This window comes from Chelonia mydas, chromosome 2 (assembly GCF_015237465.2).
Source record: "Chelonia mydas isolate rCheMyd1 chromosome 2, rCheMyd1.pri.v2, whole genome shotgun sequence".
Taxonomy (NCBI): Eukaryota; Metazoa; Chordata; order Testudines; family Cheloniidae; genus Chelonia; species Chelonia mydas.
The window spans coordinates 227,390,949-227,411,530 of NC_057850.1; the positions used below are offsets into that span (position 1 = coordinate 227,390,949).

The 20,582-nt window shown below is 44.6% G+C and overlaps 1 protein-coding gene across 27 annotated transcripts in view; it reads left to right on the forward strand.

Annotated features, from left to right (window-relative positions):
• KIAA1217 (KIAA1217 ortholog) overlaps positions 1 to 20,582 on the forward strand; it is a 511,170-nt gene that overhangs the window by 475,905 nt on the left and 14,683 nt on the right. For all 27 annotated transcript variants that reach the window (XR_005224058.2, XR_005224057.2, XM_037890862.2 and 24 more), the window contains 6 exons: positions 5,556 to 5,686; positions 5,919 to 6,066; positions 9,485 to 9,980; positions 12,354 to 12,534; positions 17,568 to 17,722; positions 19,286 to 19,432. Coding sequence is in view for 25 of the 27 variants with exons in the window: in XM_037890862.2 (XP_037746790.1) it covers positions 5,556 to 5,686; positions 5,919 to 6,066; positions 9,485 to 9,980; positions 12,354 to 12,534; positions 17,568 to 17,722; positions 19,286 to 19,432 (1,258 nt within the window). In the remaining 2 variants the exon portion in view is untranslated. The remainder of the gene's footprint in view (positions 1 to 5,555; positions 5,687 to 5,918; positions 6,067 to 9,484; positions 9,981 to 12,353; positions 12,535 to 17,567; positions 17,723 to 19,285; positions 19,433 to 20,582) is intronic.

Consider the following 20,582-nt stretch of genomic DNA (forward strand, 5'->3'; position numbering starts at 1 on the left):
CCCCTCTGGCAGTAGCTTCTAGGCGGGAGGTCTCCACGCACTGCTGCCTGCAGGCACCGCCCCTGCAGCTACCATTGGCTGCAGTTCCTGGCCAATGGGAGCTGTGGAGTCGGCACTTGGGGTGGGGGCAGTGCGGGGAGACACCCCCCACCCCTGGGGCCATAGGGTTGTTCTGGCTGCTTCTGGGAGTGGCAGGGAGCAAGGCTGGGCAGGAAGCCACCTTAGCCCTGCTGCAGTGCTGGTGGTGGCGGCAGCATCCAGGGGTCCCTGAGCCCTTTTAAATTGTGCGGGGGTGGCAGATGGGGCTGGGAGATGCTCCGGGGGAGGTGCATGGGGGAGGCAGGTGGGGCCGGGGCAGAGCCCCAACCCCAAACATTGGCAGAGCTGGGCCCTGGGCCCTGAATATTCCTGGAGCACGGGCACCACGGGCCCATATAACTCGCCACCCATTCTTCCAATGTGTCTACACGGCAATTAGACACCCATGGCTGCCCATGCCAACTTACTCAGGCTCCCCGGGGATCAGGATAAGGGGTTGTTTAATTGCAGTGTAAACATTCAGGCTCGGGACCCTCCCACGTCACAGGGTTCTAGAGCCTGGGCTCCAGACTGAGCCTGAATATCTACACCGCTGTTAAGTAGCCCCTTAGACTGAGCCCCGTGAGCCCAAGACAGCTGGCACAGGCCAGCCGCAGTTTTTAAATTGCAGTGTAGAGATACCCTTTGTGTTCTTTGTTCATAACAGATGCGCATCCGACGAGGTGGGTATTCATCCACGAAAGCTTATGCTTCAATACGTCTGTTAGTCTATAAGGTGTCACAGGACTCTTTGCCGCTTTTACAGATCCAGACTAACACGGCTACCCCTCTGATACTCAGAGAATAGAGATATCCAATGAAGTCCAGGGAGCACTCTTAGACAGTCTGCCTTGAAGGCATGCAGAAAACGCACTCCATGTAAATCAAGTCATTTTGCATGCCTAATGATTGTACTTTCAGGCAGAAGTTTTTAGTAAATTCTATTGGATCTAAGCCAAAGATGTGATACAATACCTTTTTTGGATGTCAGTTACCAAATACCAGCCTCAAAGTTTGCTACATACCAAAGGCAAATTAGGATAATATGATGTGTCAGTCACACTTTAAGTGAAAGTTACATTTATAAGTAGGTTATGAAAAGCTAATATAAGATTAATAGAGGTGATAAGCATACTACAGACATGAGTGGTATGTTTTATAGATGGTTAGAAGCACATGAATAGAAGGTATTGTAGTTGGTTATAAATCATACTTATAAGCAACCTATTTATAAATTGTGATAGCCACAATGCACAGATGTATCCAGGAAAAAATGTATTAGTTACCAATGCTTTACATGGTAAAACTACAATGCATGGTATGCGGTACATATTGTACAAAGTTCTCCCTCAGAGTTAGAACATGAAGTATAGATGAAAGCTGACAGCACTTCTAATAACAGTTAAATAGAATAATCGTTCCCCTTCTGGAACATTTCAAACAGACATAAAAATAAAACGCTCAGATTATTTTTTTAAAGTAAGATTTCAGAATCAGAATTAAATACTAGTATTTATGATTTTACAATAATTTTGAAGAACGCTAGCAATTCTGCATTTCTAGGAGCATCCTGCATCTGTACTTGGAGTAGGTGTCATCAGCATTGCTGAATAGCCTCTTGGAATCTCTACCTTCAGTAAGCAGGTTTTCTAGGGGAAAAAAATCATATTTGCATAATCAGGACATCTGGTTTCCATCAGCCTGCAAGGTGGCAATCCGTAGCATTACGAGTGCTGACAAAATGTCCTCTTCTCCACATTCTCATTAACTGTAGATTGAGAATCAGTATTTTCTCCCAGCGTTCCACACACTTGCCAAATTTGGTCATAGGTGCTGGAACTAGGGATGCTGCTGCATCCCCCTGGCTTGAAGTGGTTTCCATCATATACAGGGTTTGTGTGGCTTGTTTGGTTCAATGAATATCAGCACCCCCACTATAAAAATTGTTCCAGCATCCCCACATTTGGTATGAATATATTATTTCAACCCAGATATAACAATATATTTTAAATATATTCTAAATGTCCCTGTTATGTTCAAATGTTTATTATAGTATGTAATTGTCTCCTAATGCAGTTAGAAAAAACTTTTATATGTATCTGGGAACCCATGTTTTCTTATCAAAGTCTGGAAAGAACTCTCTCTTTATGAACAAAAGTGGGACAGACACCATCCCCTGCTATTTAGATGTCTGTGTCCTATCCCTACCTATGTGACAGTGTCCCTTACATGCCAAAAGATGATTATCCTGCTCCATGCCTCCTACTGTCTCCCCATTCAGGCCAGGAGCCAATTCAAAGTTCTGGTCCTAATTTTGAGGTCTCCAGCAGCATAACGCCCAGATTCCAGAGAAGCTGCTTTTCTATTCCTGACTCACAGAGACAGCTGGGTGTATCAGGGCCATTGAAGCCATTGTTCTCCAAGATGAAGTTCACAGGTGCTTGTGGCAGAGCTATCAATGGTCCTTGGTTGTGGAGCAACCTCCTCCCAGAGGGTATGGTCTCACAGCAACATTTTCTGGGTTTGATGATGGAAAGCTGAGGGTTTTTTGCAAAATCCTTCCTGTGTTGGCTCTGTTCTTCAGATTATATCCTGATGTTTGTGTCGTCTTTATTGTGAAGGCAAATGTAGGAGAAGTAGATATGTGCAGAGGTGAAAGTAAGCCGGTGTGCCGTACCGGGACCGGCTTTCCCAGATGGCAATTTAAAGCCCTGGGGTAGCGGCGGCAGGGCTCTGGCGGGGATTTAAAGGGCCGGGGCGGTAGTGGCAGCTGGAGCCCCGGGGCCCTTTAAATCCCTGATGGAGCCCGGCTGCCACTACCCCAGGGCTCAGGCAGCAGGGCTCAGGCGTGGATTTAAAGGGCTCGGGGCTCTGGCAGACGCTACCACAGCGGAGCCCCAGGCCCTTTAAAGCTCTGCCAGAGCCCAGAGCCCCAGGGTAGCGGTGGCAGCTGGGAGCCCCCAGGACTCCTCAGTGATTTAAAGGGCCCGGGGCTCCACGGTGGTAGCGGCAGCTGAAGCCCTGGGCCCTTTAAATAGCCCCCAGGGCTCCCAGCCACCTCTGCAGCTGGTAGCTCGGGCGTGATTTAAAGGGCCTGGGGCTCCCAGCCGCCACTACTACAGCTGGAACCCTGAGCCCTTTAAATCAAGATTTAAAGGGCCCGGGGATGTAAGGCCCTGCCTCTTCTGGTTGAGGCCACACCTCTTCCGGTTCAGGCCACGCCCCCTGCTCAGAACTCCAGCGTACAGGTAAGTCCTTTAACTTACTTTCACCCCAGGATATGTGTGATAGCGATTTTAAATGTGACTGCCTCATTCCCTGTAAAAGCAGAAGAATATCGTTCAATTGGTGCCACCTAGTGGCCCCTTTTGTGATTTCTCCTCTCTGTGTTAATGAGCAAGATGTTTTCTCTCATCTGCATTTGTATTGGGAGACCTTCCAGGCTGGTGGTCCTAAAGTGAGATCACTCAGCTTAGGTGTGCCTTATTCACATCTGCTCCATTCTGGTGTGTAGGCAGATTGCAATAACACAGATCCTCCTCGCCAGATCTTTGTAAACAGCGTTTTTGTACATTTCAGACGATGCCTGCTCACAAGGAGCAAGTAAAGCCTTTTTAGGGATAATGAGTTCTAGTTAGCTCTCAGCATCTAAAATGTGACTAAAGCACAGCGCTGCCCTAATGTAGAATCCAAAGAGCGTGCAACTGGTGGGAGAGACAAGAGGGGTGAGGTAATATCTTGTATTGACTGACTTCAGTTGGTGAAAGAGACAAGCTTTCGAGCTACACAGGGCTCTCTTCTTCAGGTCGCTACAGCAGCAATGCAAACAACTGGTGGGAGGCATTCATCAGTGTCAGCTATATAACAACGGTTGGGTGCTGACCGGATGGAAGTTAAGAGGAGCACTGCTAAGTTCACACACTCGCCATATTCACTCGTGATAGCCTGCCCCAAGGATTAGTCCTTAGTGTAGAGACATTGTGGAGCAAAGACATGCATTGAAAGGGCAGAGTGCAGGACACAGGTACTGGGGTTCCAAAAAGCTGCTATTTGTTATTTGCCTTTCCATAATTAATTAGTTGGGTTGCTTATGCCTTTTTCAATCTGTTGGCAATTTCCTTACCCTTTTCTTGACAACTGAACAGTGTAATATGACTCTCTTATATCTATCTAGGTTTTTATATCATGCCCATCACTATGATATCTGAGTGCCTGGCTGTCGCATACAATCACTGATTGTTGTTGTTATTACCTAGCTCTTAAATAGCACTTTTCATCCATAGATCTCAAAGTGATTTACAAAATAGGTAAGTATCATTAGCCTCATTTTACAAATGGAGAAACTGAGGCATGAGTAGATGAATGCTGAATTCAACACATCTGTGTCCACTCCTGTTTCTGAATTGTCCAAGAGCAGCTTGTGATTTTCTCAGATACATTTGGTATTTGCAGTTTTCTGACAAATAGTTTGTACAAATAGCCTTGGTCTGTGGATTGTTAGCGAGCTGTTTGTTGCATGTATTTGATAGTCAAGCTCTGGTGTCAGTTTTAAGTGGACATGTAAGTCACATGCTGTTGTTTCTGCTCGCTGAATGGATGTGTGAAACTCTTAGGCCTGGGCTAAAATTGGGGGGGTTCGAACTAAGATATGCAACTTCAGCTATGCTATTCGCGTAGCTGAAGTCGAAGTAACTTAGTTCGACTTACCTGGCCGTCCTCACGGCAGCGAGTCGACCACGGCGGCTCCCCCGTCGACTCCGTTTACTCCTCCTGCCGAGGTGGAGTACAGGCGTAGATTCAGGGATCGATTTATCGTGTCTCGATAGATTAATCACTACCTGCCAATCCGGCGGGTAGCGAAGACGTACCCTTAGACTCAGGAGTCAGGTGTGATTACTTACATTTATCTGTTCATTGTATTCTTGATATTCTCTAGTATTAACATAACATTTGCAGTTTCTGAGAATATTCCTGCTAGTAAACCCATTAGCTAAAATATTCACTGAAAGTGGTCACGAAGTGGGTATGAATGAAGGCAGGTTTTTATTAGAACAAATATTCATGACGTGTTGTGTGTTTGTTCTGAGGTAATCACACAGTGCTATGGCTTATGTTTGTCATTTGTGCCCTCTGGTGTCAGGGCAGCTTATTCACATGGTGGCCTGTTCCTTGCAAAACCTCCCGTAACATGTGCTGCCTCTGTGTATTTTATTATCTTCAGCATATTCCAAAACCCCAGTGTGCTGAGAGGAAGTCGCCCTGCTGGGAAGCTGGAGTTCTAGCTCTCTTACACAACCTTCTTTTAAGCACTCATTGTTATTTTCAGTATCAAGCTAGTAAAGGGTCAGTAGCAGTTTTTAAGGTGCTGTGATATTTTTGGTCCAGATTTGTCCGTTCAATTCCAACTATTTTCATAAAACAAAACTCTAATATGGAAGTTCAGTTCAAGTTCTGTTTCTGCTTGTTTTTTTAAACAGTGAGCTAGAAGCTTTTGTTGAAGAGCTGAAGAAGGACTCTACTGCCACCAACAAGATAGTGACATTGAAAGATGTTGAAGATGGGGCTTTTCTTCTGCGGCAAGTAGGAGAAGCTGTCGCCACCCTCAAAGGTGTAGTTTCCCTTTTATTTTTGGTTTGGTTGTTCAAACACTTGGGAGTGATGTAGGTTTGCATCTTGATCTGAGACTTGATCTTTGCCTTCTTCAAAAAACCAATTAAAGGTCTTGGGGGTTTAAGTGTGTGATCTCTGCGTGCATCTCTCACGCGTATATCCAACTCTTTTTGTAAAAAAAAATAGCATTTGTCGCTTTCTCTTGAACTTGGTGGTTCTTGTTTTCGCAGGCGAGTTTCCAACATTGCAGAATAAAATGCGGGCAATCCTCCGCATTGAAGTGGAAGCCGTGAGGTTTCTGAAGGAGGAGCCCCATAAACTAGACAGCTTGCTGAAACGAGTCCGCAGCATGACAGATATCCTTACCACGCTGAGGAGGTGAATTGTTTTTCAGAACTCTGAACAGTTCCAGTAAGGAGTGCTGCAACGCCTTTTCCATTCAGAGTCAAAAGGTTTTCAGAGCCATGACTTGTTTATAGGGTTGTATGTCTAGCCCCTCCCCTGAGGCATAGCTTTTGTCTCCCTAGTGCTTGATATCACCAATACCTGGAGCAGCTTTTCCCCACTCTTCGCATGCATTCAGTCCTGGGTTCTTTTCTGGCGCCTGGTGGCTCCTCTGTGTGCCAATACTCAGGGTGCTGTCCCTTGAGAAGGAAGAGAAAGCAGTGTAAAAGCCGTGTACGTAGGGGATAATAAGATAAATAAAAACAAACCCCATCAAAGAAATAACAGACCAAAAATAACAGCATAACAAAGGGGGGGGCCTTACTGGGAACAGGAAATAGGGGAAGGAAAGAGTTATGGTTAACTAATACATTTATGAATAAGCCAGTTCTTCATTTCCTAACACTCAGCAACCTCTGCCACCCTCCTAGGCACCTCATTGATGCAGATGGTAGGGCTGACGTTGAATGTCCTGAGACTGAGTGTTGCCATGCTGTGGCATTTGTCAGCTTAGACTGAAGTCCCCTGGGTGGGCAGGGTCCTCTCCTGACTCCACTTGGACTTGCTGTACCCTGGTCTGGAATCCTCCTGGGGTCTTGGCTGGCTCTGGTAGCCAGTGCCAGGTTGTGTATCTCTCACTCTGCTGGATGCTGGTCACTTTCAGTGCTGGAACTGCCTGATCCATGCAGTTGAAGTCTTATAGCAGTGCAAAATCTCCCTAAGTGAGGAGTGAGAGTTTAGCAGGAAGTCCCTGAGCTGTGCTGACTCTCTCAGCTTCCAAACTAAAACTGAGACTAAACTCGGTCCATTGGTGTAGAGTCAGGCCACCCCCTCACTGGGGACTATATAGCTCTGGCTTGTTGTTGATCCAGTGAACTTCTTGTCCAGACCACACCAACAAGGCTTTCTAATTCCTTCTGTCCCAACCCCTAACTTCAAGCACACTGGGAAATGAGGTTAGAGGATCTTGCTAGCCATTATTGTTGTAGTCCTTCTGTAAGGGCTCCTAGAGGTTCAGTCTGGAGTGTCAGGAGCTGGGGGTTACATGTGGGTTCCTCTTAGAACTTCCTAACCGCATACTGAAAATCATGATTCCAATTGTTCCATGTAGAGTCTCTGTCTAAAGCAGCTACAGTAGACCCTAACTAGGGATGGGTTGAATCCAAACCCCCTGATCAAGACACCCTTCAATGTTGGGGACATTTGGCTCAGGAGCCATACAATGTGTGTTTGTGCCCATCTCTAACCCAATCTGTTGTAGACAAATTTTCAACAGTCAGTGTTAGATCAGGCACACTTTGAGTGCATAGCATGAATCTCCCAAAATATAACACCAAGAAATAACATTTCTTGGAATGCCAGGAAATGCTATAACTCCTTGAACGCCAAAGCATCACTAACATGATGTTAGCATCACTAACAAGTTTTGGTTTTTACTAGAGAATGGGAAACAAATTGCAAATATTTTTGGGTATGCCAGTGGTTTCATGGAGTTCTTTACTCTGGAAATGAGGGATGTGACAGAAACAGATAAGCCATACTTGAGATTTTTCAACCACTAAGTACAACCATTATCCATGTTTGTTAGAAAACATGAACAGCAAACAAATGCTAATTTTGTGAAGTAATGAGAAATGAATTTTCTTGCCAATGGACACCCTAAAATAGCAAGCACCAAGGGATCAAAGTATATTATTTTAGTAACTTTCAGCTGAACACCTAGGCTATAGCAAAATCCAAGTTAAACATTTACCTTGTGTGAGTGTGTGTGTGTGTGTGAGTGTGAGAGAGAGAGAGAGAGATGAATTTAAGGCTTAAGATTGGCATCTTTATTCTAGAAAATGTCTTAGAAGAGATATTCCTGTATTGGCAGAGGGATGGATTAGCTCATCTAACTTGTCTTTTCTATTCTAATTTCTCTGATTCTATTAATTTATTCCACCATGCTTACATCAGAAAATACCTATTGCGATGGGTTCAGTCACAGAGACCCCCTTGGAACTGTCACCTGATGTGCTAAAACTATCTCTGAACCCATTTTCTTTGTCAGCTTGGGACTCCAGAACCCTGTCTTGCTGAGCCAGACATGCTAGTTTGCTGCAATAAAGACCCAGGGTCTGAACCACACCCCTAAAGCTGCAGACTTTAACCAAAAATTGTTCAGCAAGTCACCTATCTCCAACATGCAGACGCCTAGTTCCCAATGGGATCCAAACCCCAGATAAATCCGTTTTACTCTGTATAAAGCTTATACAGGGTAAATTCATAAATTGTCTGCCCTCTGTAACACTGATAGAGAGATATGCACAGCTGTTTGCTCCCCCAGGTATTAATTACTTACTCTGGGTTAATTAATAAACAAAAGTGATTTTATTAAGTATAAAAAGGAGGATTTAAGTGGTTTCAAGTAATAACAGACAGAACAAAGTAAGTTACCAAGCAAACTAAAACAAAACACGCCAGTCTAAGCCTAATACATTTAAGAAACTGAATACAGGTAAATCTCACCCTCAGAGACGTTCCAGTAAGCTTCTTTCACAGACTAGACTCCTTCTTAGTCTGGGCCCAATCCTTTCCCCTGGTACAGTTCTTTTAGTTCCAGCTCAGGTGGTATCTAGGGGATTTCTCATGACTGGCAGCCCCATTTTTTCTATTCCACCCCTTTTATAGCTTTGGCACAATGCAGGAATCTTTTGTCTCTCTGGGTCCCCACCCCTCCTTCTAAATGGAAAAGCACCAGGTTTAAGATGGATTCCAGGACCGGGTGACATGGTCACATGTCCTGTGAGACCCCAAGCCTCCATTCTTCCCGGCCTGACTTACACGAACACAGGAAGGCTTACAAGTAAACAGAGCCATTTACAACAAATTGTCCTGGTTAATGGGAGCCATCAAGATTCCAAGCCATTATTAATGGCCCACTTTGCATAGTTACAATAGGACTTTAGAGTAATACTTCATATTTCTAGCTTTAGACACAAGAATGATACATACATACAAATAGGATGAACACACTCAGTAGATTATAAGATTTGTAATGATACTTTACAGGAGACCTTTTGCATGAAGCATATTCCAGTTACATTATATTCACACTCATTAGCATATTTCCATAAAACTTATGGAGTGCAACGTCACACCTATAACCTTTTAATTTCTAATTTCCTTTCACCTGAAAATTGCCAAATTGATTTCTGTTTCCAGCTGGGTGGGGTAAAATGAGTTTTTGCAAAAAGTATATTTTGTATCCAGATTACAGCCAATAAAGTTAAATATATAGCAAATGGCTGGACTAATTATATGCTAATTTAATAAATAATGAATGATGATGTGTTTGATTTTGTTTTGATAGACATGTTACAGAAGGTCTGCTGAAGGGCGTGGATCCTGCTCAAGCCGTGCAGTACACTGCCATGGAAAAGGCAACAGCAACCGAAGTTCTGAAAAATCAAGAAGAACTAATACGTGTCCATGGATACCCACAGCAAAACATAGCTGGAGTTACAGCAGAGTTGCAAGGGTCCTCAGTCAAGTCAGAAGTTCTACCCTTCTCTACAATGACAGTTCATCATGTACAGAGCTCTCCTGTAGTCATACATCAATCTCAGCACTCTTCAGCACTGGTCAACCATACCCAAAATTCACCTTTGGTCACCAGCCATTCTGTGGGTTTGTCAGCAACAAGCCATCACACCCCCACTATGCCAGTGACTGTACTGGAGTCCACAGCAGCAACCCAGCAATCCCAGACTTCTCAGTCAACGCAGGTCAATGGTTCCATTATGCAAAGCCTTTTTATTGAAGAAATTCACAGTGCAAGTACCAGGAACCGAGCTGTATCAATTGAGGTACAGTGTATTCTCTTTAACCAGTGATATTGTCTTTGGGCATGAGCTTGACTTTACTGGGATCTGCCAGCATGCATTTGAGACCTTAGATAGGATTTTCAAAATACCAGTGGAGACAGGTGTCTGATATCCAAAGAAAAGTCCATGGGAGTTGGGTCCATAACTTCCATAGGCACTTCTTAAAATCTTACCCCTTATTTTGAACCAAGGCAAAATGTAGTGCCATGTTTAAAAAAAGCCCGAGGTGCCATTTCTGAGTGCCCTGTTGACACTGAAGAAATGATTACTAGAGCCAGATGATTACTTTCTTTTAAATCCCAAACTAAAAATCATGTTAACCAGGAGTGAAACCTATAAATCCCCATCTATTCCTATTGGGCAGGTTTTAAGAGATTAAAGTTGGATTTTTTCGGGAGTGGGGGATTTAACATCAGCCTGGAAATGCCTCGGTAAGATTTTATATATATATTAAAAAGTATGGAAATGCTCAGTAAGGTCACCCAAACAACTGGAATTTTGTAAAGTTGGGGAACTCTATAGTACACGGCTCTGGCCCTTTGCATTTTTGTGATACACAGGTATGATTTCCCACACCATCCTGTGCTCCAGGTGTGTAATCTCCCTAATTTGAATCCAGTCCTTAACATGTTAAAAGTATTTTTCTGTTAAGTCTCATGGTAACATGGCAGGCAGCTCATTGTAGCCACACTTCTAAATTTGAAATCCTGTATACTTTTGGGGTTGGGGGATGTCTTGACCAATCTTCCAGAATGTGGTCTTTTGATGAAGATCTTTAAAGGCCTCTCCTTTTCCTTTCACTGCATTTGGTTTTAAAGATGGCTGGAGTATTTTGCTGTCGCTCCATAACAACACTTTCCATTAAATGTTACAGGTGTGCCTGATCAGTCCATCAACCTGAGTAAGGAATCTCAGTTAGGTTCTCTCTCAGTTTTGGGTCACCGATGGGAAGATGATACACAGCGTGTCTAGGACTTCCTTGTGGCTTATGGTGGCTCTGTGTTGGGAAGAAACAGGAGCAGAGTTAAAGATGTTTGGGTGACCTTAGCGCTGCGTATTTCCAGACTTTCTAATGATTGATTATTTTTCTGTGTCACTTTAACATGGAATTTCCATTTGGGGCTGTTTGAGAAAAGAATAAAATGCTGTTAAGGGCTTTCTCCTTAAGCAGTGGGTAAATATTTAGGACCCTACCTGTAGGTCAGTATCTGCTGTGTATTGTTATAAGAAGTCACAAGAGATACTTACATAAGCTACAGTGCAGGTAGGTAACTTTTTGATGCAATGAGTAAAGTATGTGTAGCCTCCATTACAAGTCAGGTGAAACAAAAATAAACAGAGAACTAAGTAAATTAATCTAAAGCCAGAGCATTTTTCAGCAGTTTTTTTTAAAAAAACAATTATTGTTCATGAATGGAGTTTTCTCAACACTTTTTGTTTGTGGTTGTACCTAGCAACATGTTACCCCAAAAGCTTACACCAAGGTGGGCACAATGATAACTGTAGTGTGTGTTTTAAAAACAATGTGTAACACGCATTGTCTGTTTTTAAACATAAAATACTATTTTGCATGGCTATAGCATTTTTTATCTGTGTATCTCAAAGTGCATTACACATATTATTAATAAGCCCACCATATACCCTTGTGAAGTGGTGGGTGGTATTATCCCCATTTTACAGATGAGGAAACTGAGGCACAGAGACTTGCCCAGAATTATCCAGCAAATGTGTGGCAGAATGCAAATCTCCTGACTCCCAGTCCTGTACTTTAATCACTGGACTGCAAATGGACAATACATTAAGCTACTTATGTTGTTTATTTAATTTGCCCTTGCTCCTTTACATTTTAATCTCTTTGAGGCTGTCTTTTTGTTTTGGTTTATACAGTGCCTAGCACAATGAAGTCCTGGTCCATGACTAGGACTCCCTAGGCACTACGATTATACGACAAATAAATAATAGCTTTCCTTCAATTTTTGAGTAAATGTTTTGTGTCTACAGTAGTTCAGAAAGAAACCTGTAGAAGGTAATGCAGAATGTAAGTTTTCTCAGGCTGATTTGACTTGGAAGGAGTGCTCTGTAGGAAACCATGGTGCTAGCTGAGTTCTGGAGGCCAGAGCAGCAGATGGTTGTAGTATGTTAAAGTGTGCTGAACAGTAAGCAGTGAATATTTGATGTGAAATATTGCTCGCTAGGAACCAACAGAAATCAGAAACTTCTGTTGCCTCACTGCAGACCAATGCTGAGAAAATCTAACCAGTTTTGATTCTTAATGTTTATATTTGGACGTTTAGAAGTAACAGAGTAGAGACTGATGAAATCAGAACGCTAACTGAATGCTGTACTTCTCTTTAGAAAGCAGAAAAGAAATGGGAAGAGAAAAGACAGAACCTTGATCACTATAATGGAAAGGAGTTTGAAAAACTCTTAGAAGAGGCACAGGCCAATATCATGAAGTCAATCCCTAATTTAGAGATGCCTCCGCAGTCCACAGCCTTGCCAAAATTGGAGGCAGTGGATAAATTAGAGGTTTCAGGTAAGGTTTGCAGTTTTGAACTGAGGGTTTGTGTCTTTGAGAAAATTAAATGAGAAGGTTTTTTTATTAAAATGATCATTTAAGTTTATATATTTACTTAGCACCTTTATCAATATCCTACCCTTCCCTATGAGACAGAATGGGGGAGTATGTCCTGGGAAGCAGGGACTCTGCAGAGGATGCACGGTCATGCTGGTTCACCAGCTAAACCTGAGCTCCTGGGGAGATGCTGTAGCGAAGAGGGCGAATGCGAGCAATGTTCCCTGCAAACTGCGCGGTGATGCAGCAGTCCTGTGTATATGGCGCAGGTCAGAATCCCTGCTGCTCACGTCTCCTCAGTGCGGCCCCAGAAGGGATATGGCGTGACCCTTTATGAACCTGTTTTGCTTGGTCCCGCTGCCCTCTGACAGGGCATGTGCGCCCCTCTCACCTCCTCGCTCTGGGGGAGTTGGGAGCATTTCCAGATGGGGATGAGCTCAGCTGGGAAGGGGTGGTGGTTCCGGAATGCGCCTGTGCAAGAGCTCAGGTGAGGGGCCTGGACGGGCTCTGCCGTGTCAGCCCAGGGCAGTGCAGGCTGCAGAGCTGTAGCCCAGTCAGGCCAACATACCGATGCCCCAGCCCACCCACACACCTGGCAGTTGTTTCCAGGGTCACAGTGGGAAGTGGGAGCAGAGGGAGCTGCAGCCAGTGCCCCTTCCGGGGTGTTCCTGGGGTGGTGGTGGGTGATCTGAAACCCCCAGCCTCAGGAAAGTGCAGTCTGACACCACCCCAACCCCCCTCCTCCTCCCCAAGACCCCTGGCTAGGCTCCTCAGGCAGCTGCTGCGGAGCAAATCACCTCCCTCTGGGATCCTGCCAATGGTGGGGACAGGGACTAGTGTGTGATGCACACACATCTGCACCCCACCCACACACAACTCCCCTGCATGCTCCTCGGCCTTCCTGCAGACACCCTTCATACTCCTCACCACAAATCCATACCCTGCCCCTCACCCCGACCTATCTATATACCTCTCACCACGCACCACCTTCTACCCTTAAATTCTCTGAATTGGAATATACAACAGAGTATGAACTTTGGGTGAGTCCACAGAAAGACCCACACCATTAAGTGGCCTGTGTGCCATTCAAGTTCCACGTAATCCCACGTATCTGGGGCGGGGTGCGTGTGTGTGTGTGTGTGTGTGTGTGATTTACCTAGTAAGGATGTCTCTCAGCAGCAGCACATGGATTTGTTATAGATGGTACATTACAATAGGCAAAGCTGCAAAATACAAATCCATATCTAAGTTTCTCCAAAGTTTTGAGAGAGTTGTCTCATCCAAGATTTTGGTACATCCCATATCTGGAAATGGATCAGCTGCAAAATTCTGATTCAGATATTTATATAAACTTTCACAGAATTATGGAGAGGTGTTTTCAGAGCCAGCTTGTTGTTTCAGGCTCTAATACTAAATAGTTTGTGGCAGTAGTTGTTCTTGGGCCTTTATTAACATGAGAGTTTAATACTTATGTTGAAAAATCATTTTAGAATTCCTGCACACAGTTCAGTGAGATGACTGGCTTCTAACAGCATTAGCTTTTGTAGTGAATGGTACAGCACAGAAAGAATCAGAGAAAATAAATATTATATGGGTGCACTGAACTGTGACAATGTCTGAGAAAGTGCAAAAGACAATAATAAAGAGGAGCTTTTGTTACTCACATATTTAGCTTATCCATTTCTAGAATAAAAATTTGCGTGGTGTCCAGCTAACAGATTTATGAAGAAATTTGATGAAACGATAGGACATCTGCCTTCTGTTTTGCATAATGAATCCTATAATAGTCACATAACTTAAAGGAATAACAAAGCTTTTCCTTAATTCTGATTAAACATTTCACATACCACCCAAATCTTCCACAGTTTAGAAAGAAAGTTTCAACATGCTACTGCCTACTCTAGGCTAGAAAAATGAGTGATTTATGGGAAGGCAGACCACCTACTTTACTAATACAGGTTTCAGAGTAGCACCCATGTTAGTCTGTATTCACAAAAAGAAAAGGAGTACTTGTGGCACCTTAGAGACTAACCTGTCATTATGCAAGGCACTGAATTTAACTGTATGGAGTGGAAATCTATCAACTTCATGAAAAAAATGTGTTAGTCTCTAAGGTGCCACAAGTACTCCTTTTCTTTTTACTAATACAGTACACAGAGTATGTTAGCAACCAATTAACAGAGTGCTTTGTGTGCTCTTACACAGAGCACAGATGGATCATGTTGCTAGAAAACATGGTCTCGATTGCTCTCCATCCAGAACACATTAAGAAATTGAAATATTTATTCCTGGAAAATTAAGGCTAACTTTTAAAAAAATGAGTGCTCGAAGTCAGGTTTTTACGTCCAATTAGTGCACCTGAATAAGTGGCCTAATTTTTGAAAGTGCTGAGCAAACAGCAGCTTACACCGGAGTAAATTCCTTGCATGGATGTCTAAATTTGGAGATGGGCTTGATTTTAGGCATCTGTTTTTAAAATCTTGGCTCTATGTATTTTTGAGATTCTTATTCAGCATTTCTTTGAAACAGTTGTCTCTAATTTTTCCAGTGGCGGTATAAAGCGAAATCATCAGTCAGTTCCAGTCTTTCATCTGTTGCTATACCTGATGGGAAAGAATTGACACAAAAGGTGCTAAGATTATTAAAATGACTCGTAATTTTGGGTGCCCAACGTGGGACGCCCTCGAGGGGCCTGATTTTTCACAAAGTGCTGAGCATCTGCCTTCTGAAAATCATGACCTGCTAAAGAGTGTCAAACCCAAAATCACTGGTCACTCTTAATAACCTTAGCCAAATTGAATTATACTTGTTTTTCCTTATTCTCCTCTGCACTCTAGCAGCATGACTCAGCAGGGGAAAAAATGCTTGAGCAAAGCTGTTTCCTCAAAGGTTTATAACATAAAAATAAAATAACTTCAATAGAGAAAAGAGAAGAACACCCGGCAGTGGATTTTACCTAGTCTTATGCTCTATTACAGCCTCTCCCATGCAAAGAGAGGTGTGGAAGCTGATCTGACATTAACCCCTTGTTCACCCTGTCACACTTACCACCTCAATTTTTCCTCCTCCTGGTTCCCTCTTTCCTTTTTATTTTCCAGTTTTAAAGATAGAGAAGGCACTGGTGTGGGTTACACAGTAGAAATCAATCTGCCTCCGTTCCCTCAATGCCTCCTATTCTTTCATCATTCTTATTTTCAGTAACCGCAGGGAAAACTGTGGGTGCTCTAGCGGTTAGGATTGCTGCATTTGTAAGGCTGGCAGACTGGACAAGCCACAGGACCTACCCCCCCTTAGTTGTAAGCGTCTGTGAAGCCAAACTGCTGTGTGTCATGTGTAAGGGATAAGAGAATGACTCTAATTCCTTTAGCCTGGAATTCAAGAAAATCTCCTAGTTGCCCTGGTAGAAGTAAACACAGATTTCATTACAAGCATACTTCTTAATGGTAGGCACTGATAAGAGAAAAGCTCTAATGTAAAACATATCTGGAAGTTCACTTTTGTTGTAACCCTGTGAGTCAGAGCCAGATAACTAGGGAGGAACAGGGTGACTTATATAATACAATAGAACATTTCTTTGTTTAACCTTTTCTGAAGAACATTTGGGCTAACAAGAGAACAAAGACAAGGCTATTCACATTAGAAAAATAGGAACTACCATTGTGGATTAGACCAACCTCTTCTCTAGTCCTGTATCCTGTCTCTGACAGTGGTCAGTATCAGATGCCTCAGAGGGAGGCATTGAATCTCCATAATTGACAGTTATGCAATATCCTGTCCATGGGGAAAGTTCCTTCTTGACCCCAAGCAGCTAGTAGTCCTGAACACAAGGTTTTAACTTCCTTGTACATGTCTATCTGATCTATTTATGTAACAGCCATCTCTTTTCTTGAAAATGAAGCTTGTAAATAAGAAGGAAAGAAAAAAAAAAAACCCCGAGTGCATGTTTCTTGCTGCAGTGTGTGTCCTGCTTGGCTTGCGTGCAAACATACACCTTCAAATAGGAATGAATTATGGGGTAGCAGTTTGTAAGGGGTGGTGGTGTCTGGTTGGGGAAACTGGTGTCCCCTTCAGAACACTCAGGAGCCCCCATCACAATGCAGAGGTTGCACATCTGAGCTATTGGATTATGCTTTAATCCGCCATGAGTTGGAAACTCTTTCTTGGTGGCATAGCATTCGCATTAGAGCCAGTATGTTATAAGTTCAGGGCAAACCTGTGTGTTACTGAAACATTTAATTGTAACTAAAATTAAAAATGAAAGCTTGCATTGCTGGGGAGAGGGTATAGTTGGTGAGCTGGACTTCCCCGGCCCTCTCCTTGCTAATAGGACTCAGTGTAGTAAGTGAATGGGAGAGGTGGTGCCTATTTGCTCCTGGAGCAGAGTACTCTCTTTTTATTTTCCTGGGTGCCTTTGCTGTCCAAGCATAACCCAGTGTTTACTGAGTTGTAACAGTGGCATTCTAATCCCTTTCTAGCGCAATGCAGAAAGCACCCCTCTGATAGAGCAGGATTATGTGCTGATTTTTAACTTGCCATGTGCTGGAAGAATAGAAGGAGGCAGGGCTCAGATCTCTCACTGGTTTTCAAAGGAGGGCACAAAGAGAGGCAGGGTAATGGCAAAAATACCCCTCTGAACACACAGTTTGTGCTTGTGTAAGCAGACATGTACTTACAAAATGTGCCCGCTAGAAGTGCACCTAGGTACGTCATGCAGCTTAACCTGTGCACCTCCTGTGCAATCCTGGCCCTGTTGACTTTAATGGGAGCAGGATATCGCTGCAAGGTTCCACGTGGAGTGACCTGATTTCTCTGTGCAAATGCAGGTGTTTTCAGAGTTGTGGAGTAGCACCTTTTAAAGCTAGACTCCCGAATGTGCTAATGGTCACACAGTTCTTAGCAGCAAGACTCTTTCTCTAATGTGGAGTAGAGGGTGCAAAAAACTGGGCCATTCCCTGTCAGCAATGATCATTCTGTGATGCCATGTTACTTTGCAGAAGATGCTCCCGATGCAGAGCAGGAAGCTGACAAGCTGATGAAGTCGCCACCCCCTCCACCTCCACGTCGCAGCTACCTGCCGGGATCTGGCCTCACCACAACGAGATCAGGAGATGTCATCTATGCAGTCAGAAAAGAGACCACCATTGTCAAGGTTTGATGATTCAGGCAATAGCTAACAGACTTAGTGACTAATGGCTGGCACATGAAACATTCTCAGACTTCAGCTGTTTGTCTAAACCATAGAAAAAGTTGAGACAGGGCCATGGCCCAGAGAAGTGACCAATAGGTCACCAGGAAATTCTGTTAATCAGAAAAAGCAACAAATAGGATTTGTCCAGTCCTGTTTTCATGAGTCTTATCCTTTCACTTATCTCTGTAACAATGTAAGATGCAAATCACAAGTGGCTTTCATCCAGTGTGTCATAAGACAATTAAAAATAAAAAGCCCATTTTACGCAGATGGGTAAGATCAGCTCAGAGAATCAAGAGTTTCCACAGAAACATTTAAGAGTTTCTTGTTGCTTACTTTACCCACCTGTTACATTTGAAGTGATAAAAAAGGAAGGAGGCAGTATGGGGACGCCTCTCCGTCTCATACACATTATATCAATAGTATCAGGATTATGTTGATCTAGCACCATATTTTTTGGTTTTAAGTTGATAAAAAAAGTGAGCTCCTATGACATGACATTAAACAAGCAAACAAATAACTCAGCCCCTCCGGAAATCCTGCAATAGGGGGAGTTGCATTATTATTGACTTTACTGTGTTTGCTTTGCACTAGCATTGTTTATATATGTAACTTTAGCGCCCTCGTGGCCAAGATGGAGTCTGCTCCTGCAGGCAGCTCTGGCCAAGAGAAGGCATGCGCAGGAATGCAGCAGGAAAAATCCCTTCCACCCCAGGGGCACCTGTTCCAAACCCCCAGAGTGAACACACACACACCGGAAAAGTACAATGGATATAAGAAAGGGAAATATTTATTTACAGAGGGATGAGAGGAGAAAAACAACAAGGGGAAATGTAGGGGGAGCAGTAGAACATGGTTGCATCCAAACCAAGGCCCCACAGGCCGAGTGGTAGCACAGTCTGAAAGGGCAGACACCCAGCAATGTGTCTGCACACAGAGTTCAGGAGGCCTGAGCAAAGTTTCAGTCCAGTGCTGAGTCTTGGGTGCTCCTGGTCGTCTTTGGCGCCAGTAAACTTTCCCCAACAAACCCCTCCAGTGCCCTCTTCTGCCGCTCTCTGCAAAGCCACACAGAGCGACAACCTCCCCACTTAACTAGCTAGCAGCCTCCCTCCTTATTGCCAATGCAGAGTCACAAGCCCCAGTACTCACAGCCCCATGCAACCCTGGGCAGCAGTGATACTGGGTCCAGCTCTGGCCTGTCCTTCTCGGGCGATTCCCCCCTGGCACAGTGCTGCTCCTGGCTCCTGTCCTGGCGTGTCCCCGATCGGCTGCCCTGTCCTTCCCAGGCTTCAGGCAGGGTCTCTGCTGCTTCACTTTGGGAGGGCCTGCTTGCTGCAGCCCCTCCCTCTCTCTCTCTCTCTCTCTCTCTCCAGCTCCAGCTCCAGCACCCCACCTGGAGTTTCCCTGTTTCTCTCACTCTCCCCCTCCCCCCCCCCCCGAGGAAAAAGATTTAAAGGGACCATGCTCTCTAAACCCCAAGGGGTTACATATATATTGGCTCTCTGTGGTTCTTCACCCTTTCAGGAAGGCAGCGACGATACTGGGCAAACAGCACAGTCCAAAGTACCTAAAGAAGATCCAGCCTCATCCCGGGCACCACTGCCTGTCACAGCATCTGCCACAAAGGACGAGGAGGAAGAGGAAGGAGACAGAATAATGGCAGAATTGCAGGTATGCACATTGAGATGCACATGGATATACGTATACAATCTCACTCTCTTCTACAGACCTTGCTTCTGTTCTTAGCTAAGATCACAAAGGAAAATGAATGTGGTGGTCTCACCCAAATCCCCTTTTTGAATATATATCCACATAACACCACCACCACACTGTTCTGGCCTGGAAAAGCAGGGTTTCTGTGGCTCATTATTCAGGGGTATTGGCACTGCTGGTGGACAAATCCTCCATGACAGATACACAAATAGGTTTGTTGTGCTATACATATTCAATGTGTTCAGCAGTGACCTGAGTTTGTTACGTATGGCCCAGGCCTGCATGGTGCCTGGTGCCCTCCGCTCTTGTGGAAGTTGATAGGAACAGAGGATACTAGGCCCCTTACAGGGTTGATTGGGCTCATACACATTAGACCTTGATCCCCTTTCTAGACTCATTTTTATATATGTCTAAGGTCTTGATGCATCACAAAATTTAGCTTTCCATAATGGGATGCATCATTCTGGCAGCAGTTTCTGAGAAGAGATGCTCACTCCATGGTCTTTTGTTTTGCAGTAGGTGGAACTGTTTTAGATCACTGACAATGACACTGTAGTAAAAAAACAAACATTAAAACTGCAGTCAGTGAGTTTCCAGTGGTTCCGAGCTGTGTACTCTATATCAGTGGTCATCAATCACAATCAGCTGGTCGATCCTGGAGCCTCGTCCAGTCAATCGTGATCTCTGGGCCGCTAAAAGTCCGGCGGGGCTCAGAGGCTGCCTGCCTGCCTGCCATGGTCCCATGCCGCTCCTGGAAGTGGCTGGCTGCTGGCATGTCTCTGCGGACCCTGGGGGAAGGGAAGGGAGGGGAAGGTGAGGCGGCTCTGAATGCTGCCCCCGCCCCCACCACTGTCCCTGCAGCTCCCATTGGCCAGGAACCAGTCAATGGGAGCTGTGGGAGTGGTGCTTGCAGGCATGGGCAGCTCACAGAGCTGCCTCACACCCCCCTTTCTCCCAGGGGCCGCGCAAAGAGATGTGCCAGCAGCCAGCCGCTTCTGGGAGCCGCCTGTGGTAAGCGCATCCCGGACAGAGCCTGCACCTTACACCCCGTCCTGCACCCCAGCCCAGAGCTCCCTCCCAGACCCCGAACCCCCTCCCACACCCCAAT